The following is a 20,066-nucleotide window of genomic DNA, read 5'->3' as shown; positions in this document are numbered from 1 at the left end:
TATAAAATCCGCTCACTGTTTCTGGTGTGACTCCCTTCCAGGCTTGTGTCTGGGAGAAGCAGAGGAAATGACCACAAATGATGATGACGTATTAGTCTGAGCATTCTCTTCTTTCACCATCTATTATTGTAGTTTTGAAGGTTTTCTTATCTGGAGGGTGTGCTTCAGGAGCAATGGCTTCTGGTTGCCTATGCCAGAGAGCAGCTGGGATGAGAAGTGCTCTGGCCCACCTATCTGTTTCCCAAATAGCTTCTCAGAGCTGCTCAGTACGGTTTGCAAAAGTACTCAGAACTTACTTTTTTCAACTTGCATCCTCACAGCTGAGCTGTGTGCTGTGAGACCTTTTAAAGAGCCTAAATGCTGTGGCTGGCATAGTAGATCTGCTCACTGTCTGGATAAATGGGATTGTTGTCCCTCATTCCAGATAAAATGTCAATATCCCATTCTCCAGTTTGCTGGTACTTTGGACAGTCTGGCAGGAAAATCCTAGGAGGACTAGATTCCCCCGTTTATTCTCCCTCCCTTTCCAGCAAGACTGATTTCAGGCTGAAGACTTGGAATTGTTACTTCCTCTGAGAGAAGTGTTATGAAAACAGATGCTCTTTGAACTTGGCTCAGCACATGCTTGCTATTGCTCCCTTTCCTATATAATAGTGTAGGTTGGAAAGGACCCTTAAGATCATCAAATCCAGTCATTAATCCAGCACTGCCAGGTCCACTATTAAGCCACGTCCCTAAATGACACAACTACATGTTTTTTAAATAACTCCAGGAATGGTGACTTCAGCACTTCCCTGGGTAGCCTGTTCAACCTTTTGGTGAAGAGATTTTTTTCCTAATAATGCAATCTAAACTTCTCCTGGTGCAATTTGAGGCCATTTTCTCTTTTCCTATTGTTTGTTACTGGGTCAAAGAGACCCACGTTGCTATGCCTTTCAGGTAATTGTAGGAAGTGTTAAGGTCCCCAATGAACAACTTTTCTCCAGGCTAGATATCCCTAGTTCATTCAGCTGCTCGTCATAAGTCACTTCAGTTGCTTCATGTACCTTGGCAGGTGGGTAGATTCTCTTTCCTTGATGCAGGTATTTTGATGGTCCTTTGCAGCAGCACAGTGGACTGAGAACTATCTAGTCTGGTCAAGACATAGGATGGGGTAGGGGAAGTTGTCCAGAGCAGTGGCTTGTCCTGTAAACCCCACTGGGGATCCCCACCCTGCGAACTCATGCCAGAAAATGGCCATAGATTCTCATTGGGGCTTGTTTTCTGTACCACTGAGCTCTGTGAGTTTTTAAACCTGACAGATAGGTGGTGGGATTCTATAAAATTGCTTCAACAATTTACCAGATTGGCTTTGCTTTCTTTGATTTCTATTATTTTCTTACCTGTGTTTTAATGAAATAGGGTAACAGTACTTAGGAAAAAGCCCCCAGCTAACACAAAAGTGCCTGCCTGCATTTGCAGAATCTGTTTTGGTCTATTTCCTATGAAAAATTTGGAGTTTTACTCCCAAGATATTATTTGGCAGTTGTATTTTAAATGGAAGTTAACATGTTTGTAACCTTCATTTGAAATTTTATCATAATAGAAATAACACCCATTTCGGAATATGCTCCTGATCATGGAGTAAAAAATGAAATAAGAAATCTCTTAGATTTGAAGTCACTTGAACTGAGGGGCATATGAGACTGGGGAAAGTATCCTTAGGGGAATAAGCTTTAAGAATGCTGTTGCAATAATAATAAAGGTGTTTAGTATGTAGTAGCATAACCTTAGGAAACACTTGAAAAGTAATTACAAAATGACAGTAGTGCCTTTCAATATTAAATCTGTTTTTCATGCTACCCTATTATGCCTGTTTGTTAAATCTCTGGAATATTCTTGCAAAATGCATTTTTAAAAGATCCATTAGAGAAGCTTAAGTGTACCTTTTTCTTCATTAAACAGACCCTTAAAATGAGTCGTTTCCTTATGTGCTGAAGCTCATGTGCTCCCTGGTTCAAATTTTGTCATTCTTACTTTTAAGTGAGTTGTATCTTGACACTTTTTCTTGATTACAGCCAGATTCTCGAGTTATTATGTCAGGAGGAAAATGGTGAGGGAAAGACACCTTTTAGCTTTGATTTAAAAGTGACAGCCAAAATATGTAACTGTCAGTATTAAATAGCTCAAAGAGTCAAATGAATACTTCTGACTTCTACAAATCTAAACTAGTATTTCAGACTTCCATGAATATATATGGGTACAAGAAAGGCCATAATCGCACTTTTAATACATGCTACAGTGCAGTTAATCTGAAAAACATGTATTTGAGTTTTGTGAAGTATTGTATTATCCATAATGTTTAGCTGATGGAGTTTTTTCAGTGACATGTTTTGAATATATTTAACTGCAAAATATACGTTCTTCCTAAGTATTTTACTCAGTTTATCTTCCATGTATTGTGATTGGTATAAATAGTAGTTGCATTTATTGGAGAGGTTCTTTGAAGGTATTTTTATAATACAAGGAAGGATTTTGAGAATATGTGAAAAAGAAACTAAACTGAGTTATTAACCCACCTTTTTTGAGAGGATGTCAGAACCAGTGCATGCAAAGTACATATGAAAGATAATTTGATCACTACATTTACATTAAAAATTAATAAATTGAGTTGGTTATAATTACCTATGGAGCTTTAAATACTTAGTTACATCAAAGCACAGATTTTTGCTCACTTTTCTGCTTGTTGTATCCCCCCTCTTCTGAAGGGGACACTTCAGGGAGCGGAATGTAATTAACTTGATGTCTGGGACATGATTTATCTTCTGTGGCCACCAGTTACTGCCATTGAGTAGGACAATTTTGGAAGTGCACCCAGCTGAGTGTTGTAGCCACTAGTAATTGGGTTTGACCATCCTGATTTTCTTATGCTGTTGCATGTTTTAAAGTAAAGCTTTGGATAATTGCCAGCCTAAGAGAAGGTTGAGATGCTGCTGGATGACTGAAAGGCATGGCAGTCCTGTTAGTATTCCCAGACCCTGTTCCTGGGCCCTCTGAACCCCAGCTTATTAAATGCATAGTTGTATGCACTGACAGGTTTTATCTGACATGTGGTTAACAAGAGGAAAGGACACAAATCGATGGAAAATAAACCAAGAGAGAGAAAATTGCTGATTTGGCAAATGAGGATGTATAAAAAAAACATTCTCTGTTCAGGTTGAGTACATGGTGTTTGCAAAGGGTATATTTTTGAATATAAAATATACAGGCCCACACATCCAAGTTCTACTAATTATGTTTTTGTCAGGGCTTGTTCTCTATTCCACATTTGAGGTTTGTTCTCTGTTCAATGGCATATGATACAGTAGGAATACAGGAGCTCATGGGGTTCTGGCTACACCTTTGCATGCAGATAGCGCCAGTGGAGTTTGCTCCTGTTGGCCTGAGATGGACACTACCTTTAAACATCAAAAGAGCTGGATTGAAGGACAGCTGTGCTCACTCCATGCACAGAGGAGAAACCTTAAAACTTAGTGTAACTCTTTCCGAATCTAGCCACTGTGTTGCAGCTTTGACTATTCTTGAAAACTATGAAAACTTTGCATTCATTTGGAAGTGGTGATTGAACCAGAATTAATGGTATTCATCATGCTTTGAGGTGGCATTGTGATGTCATCTTTTATTCTATTTTCCTATGTTCTGCATTTTGGGTTGATTTTTGACTGCTGATGAGCACCAAAGTGATATTTTCAAGGGTCTAGCTTTAACAAACACCAATTATCTCTAAGTATTAGTAGCCAGCTAAGAGATTGTCTTGTGTGTAAAGTTAGGATTGCTCTGTCTGAGGTGCATCTCTGCACGCACAATCAGAAATTCATCTGCAATTTTCTTGCTCCATGGTGACTCTTATGAGATCCTTTTGTGTTTATTCATAGCTGACCCTCATCTTTTCTGGATTGCTGTTCAGCCCTTTTCCAAACTGTTTATGGATATTTTGAATATATACCCTAGGATTCCTGAAGATTTTGATACCTTTGCTTTTTAAAATTTTTCCTCGGGTAGATGCCAGATGCTTCCCTTAGTCTTTGACAGGGATCCCAGGAGACACTGGCATTGCATCACATGCCTGTGTTTGGATACTGTGGAACTTCTGGGTGCAGGTTACATGCTACTACAGTTTTAGCTCTTTCTTCTCTAAGTCTTATTTGCCCTTTCTCAAGAATCCTGACTGCTTGTGGTGATTATTTTTTTTACATTTCATGTTTCTGCTTTTGTCTGTAATGCCTTACACTAAAGCTCCAGTTTGAGACAGACTTTCTGATTTATTGCCCATGCACAGATTATTTTGGAGTGAGAAGTATCCCACACTGAACAAAGATTAAAAAAACCCAAACAAAATAACCAAAACCCTTTCTGCTACAGTCTGTTCTTCTCTAGTTGTTCTTTTTAATACCTGCATCATCTGCTTGCTTGGAAGTCTTTTAGCAGGCTGCAAATTCCTGATTATATTTCAAAAATTATTTATTCCTTATTTGTATACTCTTAAAAATAATTTCTTAAGCAAGTTCTTTTCTTGGCCTGCATTATTGAGTCTTTATATTAATTGAATATTTTTATGAAATCCTTTTTTATTATCCCCTTTCAGTTTTTGGTTTTTTTTTTCCTTTACAGAAGATAATTTTTAGAAGCTTCCTTACTTGAATGTTGAGACATTCTGGTTGTGTGTATTGGTCTTTCTCAAGTTACTTAGGGGAATTGATTAGCTTTTGCCTCTGAGTTTTATAGTGTCTTCAGGCTACCTACAAAGATTTTAATCTGTAAGCTTATAGCTCCCCTTTTCAATTTTAGAGTTTAGGCTTTGTTTTTCATTTGCTTGTTTAACAAGATTTGTCACTGTTATAAAGAAGCTCCTCAAGCTATATTTTGTGGACCAGGTTCTTTCCATTTCTTGAGATCAGACTGACCTCAAGATTGTTTTCTCTTTCTTTGTATGGGTGGGTGTTTTCATCTGTGTACTTGTTTGTTTGGTTTGTCAGCAGTGCATGAGACACAGACTGTGGTCTCAGCTTCCATCTGCTCTTGTGATGCTTAGCAAGTCCATCTGGGAGTCACTAAAGTATCCCTTGACCGGCTGTGCTTTCTTCTTTGACAGCCTTCCTTATATCTACATAGTAACCAGTCCTCTAAGTAATTTATTTTTATGAGGCTTTACTATTCAATCTCTTTTTTTTTTTGACTCATAGCCATTTTGTACTTTTTGTTAATTCTCTTAGACTGTTAATACAGGCCTTTCTTCAGTCCCTGGTGAACAGAATGGCTTTAGTCTTTTTCTACTTTTTCATTATTCTGCTGATGGTCTTTTTTACGTGAAGTTTTCAATAAGACTGTTGTGTAAATAATGCTTCAACAATGGGTATTTTAGTTTTTCCATCTATCTTCCTACGCTTATAGAGGAGTGTACCTTTCATATGGTGTCTTATTTCTCTGCCAGATTTTAAAAAGTTCTGCCTTTCCTTTGCTGAAACCTTCTTAGTTGGGTCTAATCAATTTCTGTCCTTTCATTTAGTTGAGACTCACTGGTCTCCTTGACTCTACTGCTTCTCTTAAACCATGCACTCTTTTTTTCTAACAGTCAATCTATAATATTCAATTTGAATGTTTTCCTATTATGTTGAAAGTGCTAGAAAACACATCTCTGTTAAGTTCAGTTGCCTCTTGAGACAAAATCCCTATTCCCCAAATATCTGGGTTTCTCTGATTTCCCTTTTGAACACGTTTTCTTAGCTGCTTATTGAATTTTTTTTTGTGAGCTTTTCTGGGAATGCTACAGTTGTTCTCTGCTTCCTTCACTAGCAACAAATATTTTACCTCCAGAAGTTTTCTTCCAACTTCTTACGTTACTGTTATTGCACAGCAGCTATGTCACTTCCAAAGAGCCTTTCCAAACTCTCTGTGAGGTTTGGTTTTTTTGCATTAAACAAAGTCTTCGACCTCTGATATGTCTCAAGACTTTGTGTGTCTGATAATCATTGCTATAACATTAAAGCAGGTGAGGTTCGCTTATAGCTATCAGGCAAGTTTGGAAAAATCTGTATACAATAGTTTTCTACTGACTAATTGAGACAATAAATAATATTTTTATGTAACTGGGCTTACTGAAAAAACAACCCACTGGCCAAAAGTGCTTGACTTGTTAGTCAGGCGTGTGTGTCAGATGGGTGTTCACAAGACCTGCTGGGTTGGTCACTATTGTCACTATTAGTCCTGTGTGCTCACAAGGATGTTTCCTGTAATGCCAAAGAATAGGTTTTGTTGGATTGCAGCAGATTACAGCTGCACTGTTGAAAAACTGCACACTTCTCATAACAGGGAACACATTTACAGCACACATTGTTCATGGCTTTCAAGCCTGGGGAAAGGCTTCAGGTGGCCAGAATGTCATCTGAAGGGTTTAGATGAAATCTTGCTGCTCCAATTATGTTCCCATGTACTAACAAATACAAAATGGTGTAGAACGTAGCCATGGATGCAGAACTCCTTGTGGTTGCATACAACATCACACAGCAGCTAGGCAGCTGTAATGCCACCTGATCCATGTGATGTGTAGATGGCTGGACTGACATGCATCTAGTATGGAGGCAAAGATCTCTGTGCACTAGCAGCAAGTGTAGACTGCACATCAGACTCAGTAATAGACAGAACTGAATTCTCAGGACAACAGACATCATGAAACAATTGGATTTGGGCCTGATGCTGTTATCATCGATCTGCTAAGCAGACAGGGAATGCTGAATCAAAGAGAAAAAAAAATCAGGCATGCAGTTACATAGGGCCTTAGTGAAAATGAAAAGCTTCATTGACACAAACTTCAGGACAGTTTGATTAAAGATACAAGTCGGTTAATTTTCTGCTAATGTCCTTGAATACGCTGCACAAAACTAAATGGAAGATTAACCAAAAAAAAAAAAAAACAAACAAAAAAGCCCCACATAAGAAAGCTTCTCACCAGGCAGCTAAGCAAGAATAACAAGCAGGGTTTTATATTATGAGAGATAAATGGTGGGCATAAAAGACAGAGGAGTCTTTCTGACTTGTGGATCCAGAAGACATCATGTGATATTGAAACAGCATCTGGCCTTAAAGATACTGTACAATTTCTGAAGTGGAGATGGACTAATACTAATGGAATTGATGGAAAAGAAACCTGAGACTGCTGGCAAAAGCTTTTCAGTTGTTATCCTAAATGATGAAATCCTAGATGAAACTGTACAGCTACTTGGCCAAGAGCAGGGCATGACACTTCTTAATAAAATGGGGATTTTTCCAGCTATCTAGCAGATGGCACACAGTCCAGTCAGCTGTAAGCAAATTCACTAAAATATAAAACCATAGGAGTGGAGTCACAAGTAGCCAGAAGACTTGCAGATTTTATAAAGAAATTTTCTTTTTGAGATATTAGAGAATTTAAATGCTGTCCAGTTTTACAAAGAGAAGGGTGATTATGTCTTCTGAAAATCATTGTCTCAAGTCCTGGAAGAAGTTTTACTGGAAAAATGGGCAGTTTTTGCTGCAGAGATAACTCAACAGATTCTTTCAGTCAGTCCTATTAAAGGAAGATGTTTGATTGAGAGGTCAGCAAACTAGTAAACCTTGAGGCCTGTAACGTTTCTTCTAACACTCAATATTTTTTGAAAATAGCTGCATGAAATTGAAGATACTGAAAATTGAATAGATGTATGAAATAAAAAAAGTAAATCAATGTCTGAAGAACATTAATCACTTGTTTTTATATTTACATTTAGAGCGTGTTTCATTGATCTCAGCAAAAAGGGATTTTACTAGCAGTTTAATGTAGTAAATTGTTTGAGTTAATTCAAAGCATGTAATATTTCAGATCCCAGCAGGAGTCTTCTGTATATAGACTACTGCTGAATTCCATTAAACAAAAAGAATAAAGAAAAAACGTCAAAAGAATGAGGGACCATGTTAAAAGATTTTATACTGAAACTGGAATTTTAACTGCTTATTTGTTCCTTTTTGTGGATTATTTCATCTGACTATAGCTTTATATATAACAGTGAAGTACTCTACAGCAGCTTTGCTGTTTAAAATTAAACTGAGGGCATAACATTATCTGGGAAAGAACAGGATGTAGATTGAGAGAAGGTTGTGGGTTTTAGAAGGATGATTGAAAGTGACTCTTCAGATTTTACTGGTGATAACAAGATTATCACACTTCGGAAGAATGTGTGGGGGTTGGAAAAACTCCTAACAGTAGACTTTTTAATTTCTTCAGTAATTAAAAGACAGCAAGATAGAAAACACTCAGGGAGACAGAGCTGTCAGGTAAGATCCATCTATTGCGGGCTTAGCCATTATGTTCAAAAGTGTCGTGCTGATATTTTAATTCCATTACCTCTGGTGTATTTTAATTTCTGAGACTAGTGGGAAAAAAAAAAAAAAAAACAAAAAAAAAAAAAAACAAACAAAAAAACCCAAAACACAAAGTGGGTTTGGTTTTTTCCTTCTTCCCCCACCTTTTTGGGAAGTGGTTAAGGTAACAAAACCGCTAACCTTCAGGACATTGTAACACCGAAATTGATAACATATATTGATAATTGCAAATATTGATCAGGAAGCTGCAAGTTCTAAATATCCTGATATTAAAGTTACAGGTCTATAAAGATTTAATTTCTCTGAAGTAATAGGAGACTATTGTTCAAAGTAGTTTCCAAAATAAACCTCTTCCTTACAGAGGCTGCTTTTCATGAGCTGACATTAGCATGTATTTTAAAGGCAGGATTGGTGAAAATCCCCCCTACACATTAAGGCTTTCTGTAAATGATATAAATTATGATAAAATTTTATTGTCTCATATATTTTATAAATTGGCTAATGTGGACACTATTCTGTCTTTAAATTTCAATTTTACTTCAGAATTTTTACAGAATATGGAGTGATGCAAGCAGCTTGTGACAGCAGAAGGATGTCGTCCTGTGTCAGCTAAGGGAGGAACACCTGTGCTTGGGAGCTGATACCGTGTGGTCTATTTATTTTTTCCTTTGCATGCATTTAAATCAAAATGTAAAATTGTATAGCAGGCAACTGCAGAAAGAGAGAAAGCAGAAGTAAAATTCTATATTTAGTGATGAAAATAGTTCAGCTAAGTGTTGAGATCAGTGTACGCATAAAAAATGGAAATTGAGTAGCTGTTAATTTGGAACAAACATTTTGATGGATTGATGTAATTATAGAATACATATAAATATATGTAGCTGCCGGAGCATACATGTACATCTAAACAGACATCTAAATATTGCTGATCTGCTATGAAACCAAATCCTTGCAGAAAGTGCAGTCATTTTATTACTTTTTTACTGATGTGGAGAAGCACGCAGTTGCAGTGCATCTGGATTTCCTTGCTAGTATGTTTGTAGCATGATCCTTATCACTGAAATGCCAATTTTTTTATCATTGAAGTATGCTTTTTCAAGTAGGTTTTCTACATATAAGTCTTGGCTTACTCCAGGAGTTTGAGGTTTTCTTTGTTGCTGTGGCTTGGGCTGTGTAACAGATGGTGCAAGGAGGTTGATGTTGTCCCGTTGCCTGTGACACCTGTCTCTTGCAACAAGAGTTTGGCAATCCCACCTGGTTGAAATTAAATGCTTTTGGTGTTAGCTGAGCTGACCTAGGTTGTGCCACTTACAAAATCAATTAACTGAAATAAGTTTCAGAGATGGGATTGATCAAAAATCACAACATTCAGATATATAAATCAGTAGTTCTTCCTCCTAGTTGGTAGGTTTTATATTTTTACTCTTACTATGCAAGATGGCATGTATCTTACTCTGTGCAGCTCTATACTCCTGCACTTACCCCTATGCCTAAATTGAAGGCCATAATTTTGTTTTCAGTGTGCCTACCCAAGTGCTTGAAAGCCTTCATGTGTGTATTTGGTATTTGGAAGCTTAGTGTTTGCATTTCAGGGTTAGCCATCACCACTTCTTTTGCTTGTACTGTGATTGTCAGTGTTGCAATAACAATTGCTTAAATGTGTGACTTCATAAATTTAAAATGGAATTAAAAATAAGAAGAGTTGCAAGATGACCTGACTTTTGCCAGGCATGGCAGGGTGTGTTGTGGTGTTTCCCTTGGTCTGAGCCTGCCAGGGTGGTGGATGCTCCAGAGGTGGAGCTGGGAGCAGCTGGGTGTCACAGTCTGCGGTGCACATGTGGGCAGGGCTGCAAGGAAAATGAAGAAATGGGAACAGCGAAGGGGCACAGATTTTTGCAGCAAGTGTTTCTAGATATCAAGCTGTAAAACTTAATATATCGGGGAGAAAAAAACAACACACTGCTGATGGCATGTGTCAATGTAAATCTACAGATTTTTTTATAAATTTTTAGTTTTGACTTAATTGAAACACATCTTTTATACATAAGAAAGGAAAAAAGTCATGTTAAGATACTTTCAAGTAAAATCTTACATATTTAAGTTGAAAACCCATCAATAAACAATATTTAACAGGGCACTAAGGAGGCAACTACAAATAAGGGAAAAAGAAATGTTTCTTTGTGCTCAGATGTCTTACAAATCATCAAATAAGTACTTTCAGAAAATCATCAAATAAGTACTTTCAGATTCTCTTGAAGATTTCACATGAAAAATGAATCTGAGGCTCTTCTGCGTGAAGTCTGTGGTTACTGTTGCAGCAGTAGCGTTTGAGGCCTGCTTTTGGGAATCCTCATTGCTGCAAATGAGGCTGTTAGAATTCACAACAGCTGGGGAATGACTAAAGATCCTGTGACTGTACTTTGATATAGTGCTCTTGTATTTCAACCAGGCATACTTTTGAGCATGTATAGCAATAGAAAATAAAATATTTTTTTTTAATGCACCCATCATTAGCTCATTTAAAGATGTTAGTGTAGTAGCTTCCAAGTAAGTTCTGTATATTATTTTAAATATTGAATACTCTGAATCTTACTTCATGTTATATTTTAGTCCTGACTCTGGGCATTGTTTGTACATTTCAAAGTAAGCAGTTTCTAAGAGAAAATGTATGTATGTATCCTAGAGGCTGTACTTCCAGATAAATACTTTAAGCAGAATCGAAACATGTAGTACCTTTCAACTATCACTGTCAAAAAGGCTTTTATAGAACTTTGGATGTAGTTGATTTGTGAGGCATTTTGGCAGCTGCATTGTTCAGGGTGATTTATAGTTTTCTCAATCTGCTTCAAATAAATATTAAATCATAGAGGGCTTTGGGTTAGAAGGGACCTTAAAGATCACCTAGTGCCAACCCTCTTGCCATAGGCAGGCTCACCTTCCACTCAAAAAGGCTACTCAAAGCCTGACCCAACCTCTCCTGTATCACTTGGAGAAGGGAATTATCGTCAGTGCATTCCAGGAACTACCTGGTTTGCTTGTGCCCTGCTCTGTTGCCCCTTCAACAGGTTTTGGGGTGGCTGAAGTTCCTCATGAGGACCAGGACTTGTGAACACGAGGCTTTTCCTGTCTGGCTGTAGAGGGCCTCATCTTCTCAATCTTCCTAATTGGATGACCTATAGCAGACCCACACTGTAATGTTGCCTATCTCTGTTCTCCTTCTAACCCAACCTACAGGCCCTCAGCTCCTCATCCATCACCTGGCAGGGGATGCTGCATGCATTCCTACTGGACATTGACATAGAGGGAAACTCCTCTCCTCTCCTCTCCTCTCCTCTCCTCTCCTCTCCTCTCCTCTCCTCTCCTCTCCTCTCCTCTCCTCTCCTCTCCTCTCCTCTCCTCTCCTCTCCTCTCCTCTCCTCTCCTCTCCTCTCCTCTCCTCTCCTCTCCTCTCCTCTCCTCTCCTCTCCTCTCCTCTCCTCTCCTCTCCTCTCCTCTCCTCTCCTCTCCTCTCCTCTCCTCTCCTCTCCTCTCCTCTCCTCTCCTCTCCTCTCCTCTCCTCTCCTCTCCCCTCCCCTCCCCTCCCCTCCCCTCCCCTCCCCTCCCCTCCCCTCCCCTCCCCTCCCCTCCCCTCCCCTCCCCTCCCCTCCCCTCCTTACATTCCAACATTCCCATCATAGGAGCCATCCCACCACATCTATGTGACAAAATCGTAGATGCATGTCTCTTATTTACTTCCCCTGCCCCCAAAACTAACATACTGGTTAGTGTCTGGAATTCCTTTTCCTGCTGACTTGCAATCCCCTTTCAGACTCATCTGAAAGAGCAACTCTTTCTGGCATTAGCATCAAACTTGTAGGAACGAAATGGATTGAAATTCTGTTCCCCTGGGAACTTCACTTTTGTGAGGGCTGGTGGAAAAACTGCTTGTGTTCCAGAGTGCCGTACCATCACCCTTTGCAATCCATCTAGGTATTGCTCAGACTATTCCTGGCTGTGTCACTGGTGCCCTTGTGAAACTACAGCAGTGGGCTCTGTGAGGCTTGGTAATCTCTTGGTGACATCCCTGCTATGAGCCCCCAGTAAGCAACACAGCTCTCAGGAGTGTGTCAGAGGCACACCTCTGTGCCTCTCACAGGAGAGTCCCTGCTGCTGTCACCCATCACATTCCCGTGGTTGTGTTGGCTGTTACAGAACAGATGGGGTTGCCTGGCTCAGCTCCAGCACCTCTCCTGATGCACTGGGTCTTTTCAGTCTGCAGAGCAGAGAAGAGATTCTGCAGGGGCATGCCAGGCTTCAGGGGAAGTTTCTTTCTCCTGTAGGTTCATGTTCTTGCTAGCTCCTGTTCTGCATTTTGCCCCTCTCTGTTCTGTGTGTGCTGGCAGTGGAGTTAGTGGATGGTTGGCCATGGCTGTGGGTCCACTGCAGACTGAGCTTGGAACCAGCTTTCCAACTCAGCCTCCCTCATGTTGCACACACTTCTCACAGCCTGCTGCAACTCAGAGTAGTAAAAGAAGTGTTGCGCTATCATGGTTAATTGTTACAGTAGTAGTTACGAGATGGATGCTCCACATAGCAGCTTCTTTCCGTGAAAGAAATCCTGTTTTGATTTAACTCACTTTTTATAGTGTCTTTCTGCCATCTCCACGTACAATAAATTTAGAGTATGTTATTGATTTCTGACCTTTATTTACATTTGTTTTTAACTTCCTTTTAATTTTCTTCTGTTTTCAGGAAGTTGAAGACCACGTGGCATTTTTGATAACTGTTCCAACAGCCCTAGCAATTTTTTTTGCTATATTTATCCTTGTCTGCGTAGAACCTGTATTTAAGAAGCTGCTTCGTATATTTTCCCTGGTGGTCTGGGTATGTCTTGTTGCCATGGGATATCTCTTTATGTGTTTTGGAGGAATCATCTGTCCCTGGGACCAGGTAAGACTGTCCTTATTACTAATTTTACTTCCATTGGGTACCTTTCCAAGAACCATAATATACAAAAGCATTCACATGCATTTCTGTGGGACATCTCACAAAATGCTTTTGTGACTAAGTGGTTGCATGCTGAGACTCCCTCCATCTGTTTTATAAATACCAGAGATGTGCATACTTAAAAAACATTAGGAAATACTAGAAGGATTTTCCTTTTATATTTTTAAGCTCCTTTAATTGTGAATACTTGATTCCAATAACCAGTGTCTTTCTAGAGTTAATATTTGGTTCTAGTGACCAGTTAACATGGCAGAAATGGTAGTTTTGTTCAACACTGCTTATTCTATCTTTTCCAGTTTAAAATGTTTGAGTTCTCAGTGCAGGCTGTCTGTGGTCTACAGGGTGTTCTCTAGCAATGCATGAGAAAAAGGACTGGAGTCTCCTTACTTGTCTAGAAAAATGGATGAGTAGAGAAGAAGTGAAGTACCCTTCACATTTTTAAATTTTTGTAATGAAGGAAAAGCAAAATATAATTGCAGCCTAATAGCAGCACTTCTGAAACATCAATAAATGATGTGCAATATCTAACACTGTGGCTGATTGAGTTCTCTCACATTATTTTCTTTTTTCCAAACCACTCTACGTGGGGATATGGCTCATATAATATTTTTATAACTCTTCAAAGGATGGAAAAAGTATTTTAAACATATAAATATATCTTCTGAAGATCTCATGCTGATTCTTTGAGTTTAACCTTTAAATTGTATTACTCTCTCCAGAATGCCCTCTAGGTCCTTGAGAGAGACTTGAAATAAATTCTCTGACTTTTTATTCAGATCTTGCAAAGACTTGGGCAAATACTGTACTTTAAGTAGTTCCTTTAAACTCTTTAATGTAAATTATTTAAATTACTGCTGCATGTTGGTAATACTTTTGGAACCATTATCTTTGCAGGTGACTTTATATTTTCATTTTCTTGGAAGGTTCTGTGATTAACTATCTAAGAAACCTCCTACCTGGTTTGGGGTTTTTTTAGGTTTTGTATCTTTTCAGTAGTTTAAGCTACTAAACCAGGTCACACTTGCATGTAATCAAAAGCAATCAGAAAGTGAAAGACTAGAGATGGATTTCACCCTGGGAGCACTTGTGTCTTTGTGATATCACATCAAGGTAATTCACAAGGTCTTGCTTTTTTCATTTGTTCTCACTGGTGTTTGTATCACGTCATGCTACAATATTTCAGACTTTCAAGCTTAGATGCAAAAATTTAGGTAGCCATATTACTTATTCATTGTAAATGATACCAAATTTAGTTTTTGTATTTGAAAACTAGGAAAATGATTTTCAAAAGCACATGGACTGAAAGATATCTAAGAGGGATACTAATGTCTCAGTCCCGGAGTTGTGTTTAGCCTGTGATGATTTGTCCCTGCCTTGCTTTCCTCTTAGGAAAAATGTAGTCATTCCCACAGCATGTGAGGGATGCGTCTGGCCCTGTGATGGAGGAAGGACTGTAGGGCTCTGGGAAATGGCATTGACTTCCTGTAGGTTGCCAGGACACAACTCCTCTGATATTCAGTCTTCTCTTTGCTTTGCGTACAAGAGCCAAGGGCTCCAGCTGAGAGCAGGCAGAGTTTTTCCACAGTGCCTGGACCTGGCAGCACGTCTTTGGCATCTGGTGGGAGAGCGGCTGTGCCACAGTAGCCCCTGGCCACTGCTGAGAGTCCAAGGTCATATGGCTCCTTGTAGTAGGACCCTTCTCTTCCCCAAACCTTCTTTTATTTTTCTGCTTTATGAGAAAGTGCGGTTTTGTGGACTGCTTTTGTAGGAGTACTTTTCCCTAGTGTCAGTTAAGAGTAAACTGTGGAAATACGGGAATCTTTCTGGGAATTTGACACCTTACACAAGAGACTCATTGAAGGTTTGATCTTTTCAAACATTTGAAAAAGAGCTGAGTAGTAAAATACTGCCTTGTGTTCCTGTGATGCTGGTGCTTTGCTTGTTCTGCATAGAGAATGTGTAGGTCAATAATTGGTGTTATCTCTTACATGTGAAACCAAACTGGTAAAATCCTTCCTCAGTGATCATTGACAGGTTTTTTGTTGAAATTTTACATTTTGTCAGTCTTTGACCATTTTGCTTGTCATATTAAAATGGTTTTGTGATTCTCTTAACGCTTTTTATGAAAGAAAGGGGACATGACGTAAAATTTAAATCAGTTAGGTTTCAAATATATCTCTGTCAACATTAACTAATTAGAAAATGATGAAAATGAAAGAGTCAGTTCATGCACAGCTACTTACTAAATAAGTGCTTTATTTTAATTTACTTCATGTTTACATATATCTACTTTAATTTGCTTCTAATTTACTTCAAATTACAGCCTAACTTCTGTTCTGGTCCAGGAGAATTTAAAAATGTTGTAATTTTCATGTCCACTGAATCTTAAGCTTGTTAAGAATATAGAATTTCTTAATTGTACTTGTAACTATTGAAAGTTTTTTTGCATACCACAGTGTTATAGTTTGGGTTTGCCAGTTGTAATATATTTACCTTTTGTTGTGAAATAGAATTAGGAGTAAAGTACAGCAGGCCTAAAACTTAAAAGGGAATAAAGAAAAACTTGCTTAACAACACAAAGAAAAATAATAATAAATTCAGAACAGATTTTCAGACCACTCCCTCTTTCCCCTTTGTCACAGCTTAACAACATACAGAGACACTTCAGTCAATTCCTTACTTAAATAATCTTTTTCAGTTCACTTTAGGAAGAGGAGTTTCTTCTTGTTTAGCTGTAAGGATTTCTTTCAAGAGGGGAAATAACCAGTTCTCTCCTGACTCCATGTTTTTTTTTCATGAATACCAGCTGCCCAGGATCTGCCATCATGAATCTCCTCCCACTTCACATCCCTCCCAGAGCTGTGCTTGTGGGCCATGTTAAATTCACGAGGTATTACTTTTAAGGATGAGCTACTCAAAGACAAAAGTTCTCTTCAGCTCTATTCTCTCTGTTCATACTTCATTCCCAGGAACAGAGATTCCCCCTTTTTCCCTCGGGGCAAAGGATCTTCCAAACACTTTACACCTCACCCCACCCCCCATGTCTTTCTCCATGGTTTAAAGGAATTTTTTCGTGTAGTACAATCCACCCCTATAACTTACAAAAAGATATTTCAGCCAACATTCATGGCATCTCCTCATTCTCCTTCTGTCTAGAAACTTAGCTTTTTCTTCATTGACTTTGGTGTATCCTTTCTGTTCTTCTTCCTCTCACTCAAGGAAGGATGGAAAGTCTGTTAAGTCTTATCTGAGCATTGGTAAAAAAGTTAAAATCTCCCCCAGAAGTTGCAGGGGCTGTGCCAGGCCATGCCGGAGCTGTGTCAGGATCTCAGGGTGCCCAGGCCACGCCGGAGGGGCAGGACGAGAACCGCAGAGTCCACGCAGAGGAGAAATGGGTGCCAAGGCCGTGTGTCCATGGCTTTCCCCCGGCGCTGCCCGCCCCCAGCTCCAGCCGCAGCCCGGGGGTTCTCCCTCTGCCCTGCCCAGCACACAAAGCCCTGGGGGCTCTCCCCAACCGGGCCCGGCTGCCTCCCCCCAGCCCGTGAGGGCGGCCGGGCGGGCTCGGCCACCCCAGGGCTGCTCCGAGCCGGGGCAGGGCAGGGCAGGGCAGGGCCACACACCGGGGAAAGGCGAGGATCCCAGCAAGGGGCCTCTCCTCCTCTTGACCACTTGGCCCTGGTTAAAAACGGGGCCCAGCAGCCTCCAGAGCCCATCCCAGCCTGGCCCGGGCCAGGTCGGTGTTACCTTGTGAGAGGCTGGAAATGCAAGAGAGCTTTCCCGGCGTTTACTTGCTTCAAACGTGATTCGTGAGCGAACCGACTTTTCCAATTGGTTTCTCAGTTTGTTGACAACTAAAGCAGCCTCCAATTGGTCCCATCAGTTCACAGAGGAAGTTCTCAAGGAGAAAAACTTCCTAGTGTGCCCTCCCCTCAGGTGCCTTCAAGGTAAAACCAGCGCGCACAGTTACTAGAATGTTATTGTGCCATTTGTGGACGTCCCTTTGAGTGACAACCCTGCATCTTTTAAATTTTAATGATTAATGATTTTCTTGTGCCTTTTGGCTGTTTTCAACTGCTCAGTGTAGTTTTTCTCTGTTGTCTTAAGGAACCGGAGGTGTGAACTTTCGTAGCTTTTTTTTTACAATAAAAATATCATTTGAGAGAGATTATTTTGGTTAGGATTTCAATATATATTTAATGCTGAGCAGTTCTTCCTTTGCCTGCAGGCACATAGCTCAAATAACCCACAATTAGAAGAGGGCTGAAAATGAAGTGGTTGGTCAGGGCCATCATTTTGGTTTTTTTATTAGAAATCTGTAGGCTGATGTGAAATAAGTGCAAATAATAATTGATTTCTACTGTCTTTTTGCTGTCCCTGCAGACTGCTTTTATCAGTCTCCATTTCCTTGTCTCTTCTTTGATTGCAGAAACAGCTTTGGGGAAAAGCTCTTATCAGGTGTGTTTCTGGCCTCTGTTTGAAGGGGAGGACAGTGTGGCTGTGGAAAGTTACTTTGACCCTTGTGCCAATCTGCCAGCTCCATGCTGGCTCCGTAATTGCCTGCTGAGCCTGGTCCAGAGGATGTTATTGTCACTGGACTGCCTCGGCATCATCCCTAAGCCATCTAGGAGAGCAGCCAGCATATTTACACCATGAGCCTTAGTAGCTAACTTACCCCTTTAGTTAGTCCAAACTCTCTTACTCGTCTTCGTCAACAATGGAAAACTGAGTGCACTGAGAGGGAAATGGAGCGTGCCTTAGGGAGACAGTGGGCAGCTTAACATGAAAAAAAATTGAAGCAGTGATGGAAAAAGTCTTTGGTACCTGACAATTTTTTTTTTAAGAAGTGTGTCAGCCATCCTTTATTGGTGTCAGACCAAGTTTTTGTGGCATTGGAGTGCCTGGTTTACCGTGGTGATTTGGGGAACTAGAGTCCTTTGTTACGACCTTCATGTGCTACACTTTGCATGAGCCAGGAGGGAGACTGGGCTTCCTGCTAGGAGTCATGAGATGACTGGTTTGGTAGGAAAGAAGTAGAGCAAAGGTAGTCATGCCAAGGCTCAGAGAGAGCCACTGCCTTCTGGCAACTTTCTTCCAAGTCTAAGATGTGAGCAGTAATGTGTGAAGATGTTTCCAGGGAGGAAAGACCCCAAGGGTGATGCTTACTTAGTAAGGTCCATGAGGAAGTCTGTGGATGTTGGTGGAGGGCCAATAAAGCAAGGCAGGAAAGTTGAGTAAGGAGTGCTGGTAGAAAGGAGTGCTGGATTGATTTTGTTGTGTCAGAGTTCTTCGTTACTACAGTATGAAGCACCTTTCCTTTCAAAATGTAAATTCAGTACCTGTCTGTAGAGTTTCATGCTGGGGAATGAATTTTAATTAGTTTTCTCTTGTTTCACTGACAGTGTAGTTATTGTACAACAGTTGTCTTTCTGTGTCACCCTCTGACATGTCTAATACTTCCTTAGCCTTTTATACAGGTGTATGTAAATATGACATAGCACATTCATACCAGTGGGTAAAAAGAGCTCTTAAAGCATGCAGTGGGTGATATAAAAAAAGAGTAATTATGCAGCATTATGCTAGTCTAATGAATTCTATCATTGCAGGATTTTGGTATTCAATTCTATTTAATCATAAATATGTTTGCACAGTGCAGGCACCAGATGTGTTCCTCCTTCTCTATATTCAGTTACAGCACAGAAATTACTTCAAGCGGAATTTGACACTTACAATTATAAAAAAAAATCCAGAGTGATGTGCTTAGAATACATATTTGATCATTTTAGCCTAAATTCTACTTTTTGAGATGATTTTAAAGTACTTATTTGTTGTTGTTTTCTTTTTTTTTTTTTAATCTGTTGATATAGAATGGTTTGATTTGGGCCTTCAAGCAGTCCTGGCTTAAGAACTATGGGCAATATTTTATGCCCTAGTATTTATAATTCTTTTTTTTTTTTTATATACTGTCTTAGCACCTGGGGGTATCTGTTGTGTGTTGAGGGGTGAGGGCCTGCACAAAGTTTCTGTGGTTGTGTTAATCAGCTGTTTGGTGAAACAGTGGGTCTGCAGAAAGGGAAGACCTGTCTTTGCGTGAATTACATTGGGTCTGATTTCCACACCTTGCTTTAGTCAGCCCTGCCCTGAACTATCAATAACTTGTTTTGTGGTTAAGCAGTATAAAAAAAAATACATATATTGTTAGATATTTGATAAAAGTAAAGCAGGTGTAAGAGAAGTCCCTGCAGCATAGGAAAGTGAGGATGAATTGATGATATACCACTTGTTCAGGATCTGGAGTGTGGGGGATACTTGACTTTTTTTAAAGTTCAAGATTAATCACACTCAAGAATGAGTGTCTTCAACAAGGAACCAAATCTTGTAGGAGCATAGTTCAGTACCTTGGATGTGAATATTCGCCTGAAAAAGGACAAGAAGAAAACCAGAAGCATTGTATAAAAGGGAAAGATACTGCCAAGCAGATGGTACTCTGCTTTAGGGATAGGTGTGATAGAAAAACAAGAACCCCCCCAATCCACCAGTATATGCCATATTTTCAGTTATAATCTTGGAAAGAGAACAGATGATTTTTATCGTATATATAAAGTCACAGGCTTAACAGCAAGACATTTAGGTGGTTTTATCAAGTCTGGTATGGTTACATCTGTATGGAACACAGGAAAATGATGAACTATTAGACACACACCTGCCAA

The 20,066-nt window shown here is 39.6% G+C and overlaps 1 protein-coding gene across 1 annotated transcript in view; it reads left to right on the top strand.

Annotated features, from left to right (window-relative positions):
* ADCY2 (adenylate cyclase 2) overlaps positions 1-20,066 on the top strand; it is a 203,247-nt gene that overhangs the window by 7,201 nt on the left and 175,980 nt on the right. Inside the window, exon 2 of the mRNA XM_062507279.1 lies at positions 13,105-13,302. Coding sequence (XP_062363263.1) covers positions 13,105-13,302 — 198 coding nt within the window. The remainder of the gene's footprint in view (positions 1-13,104; positions 13,303-20,066) is intronic.

This window comes from Cinclus cinclus, chromosome 1, assembly GCF_963662255.1.
Source record: "Cinclus cinclus chromosome 1, bCinCin1.1, whole genome shotgun sequence".
Classification (NCBI taxonomy): Eukaryota; Metazoa; Chordata; class Aves; order Passeriformes; family Cinclidae; genus Cinclus; species Cinclus cinclus.
Note: the sequence above shows the minus strand (reverse complement) of the source record. Positions and strands in the feature narration are given on the sequence as shown.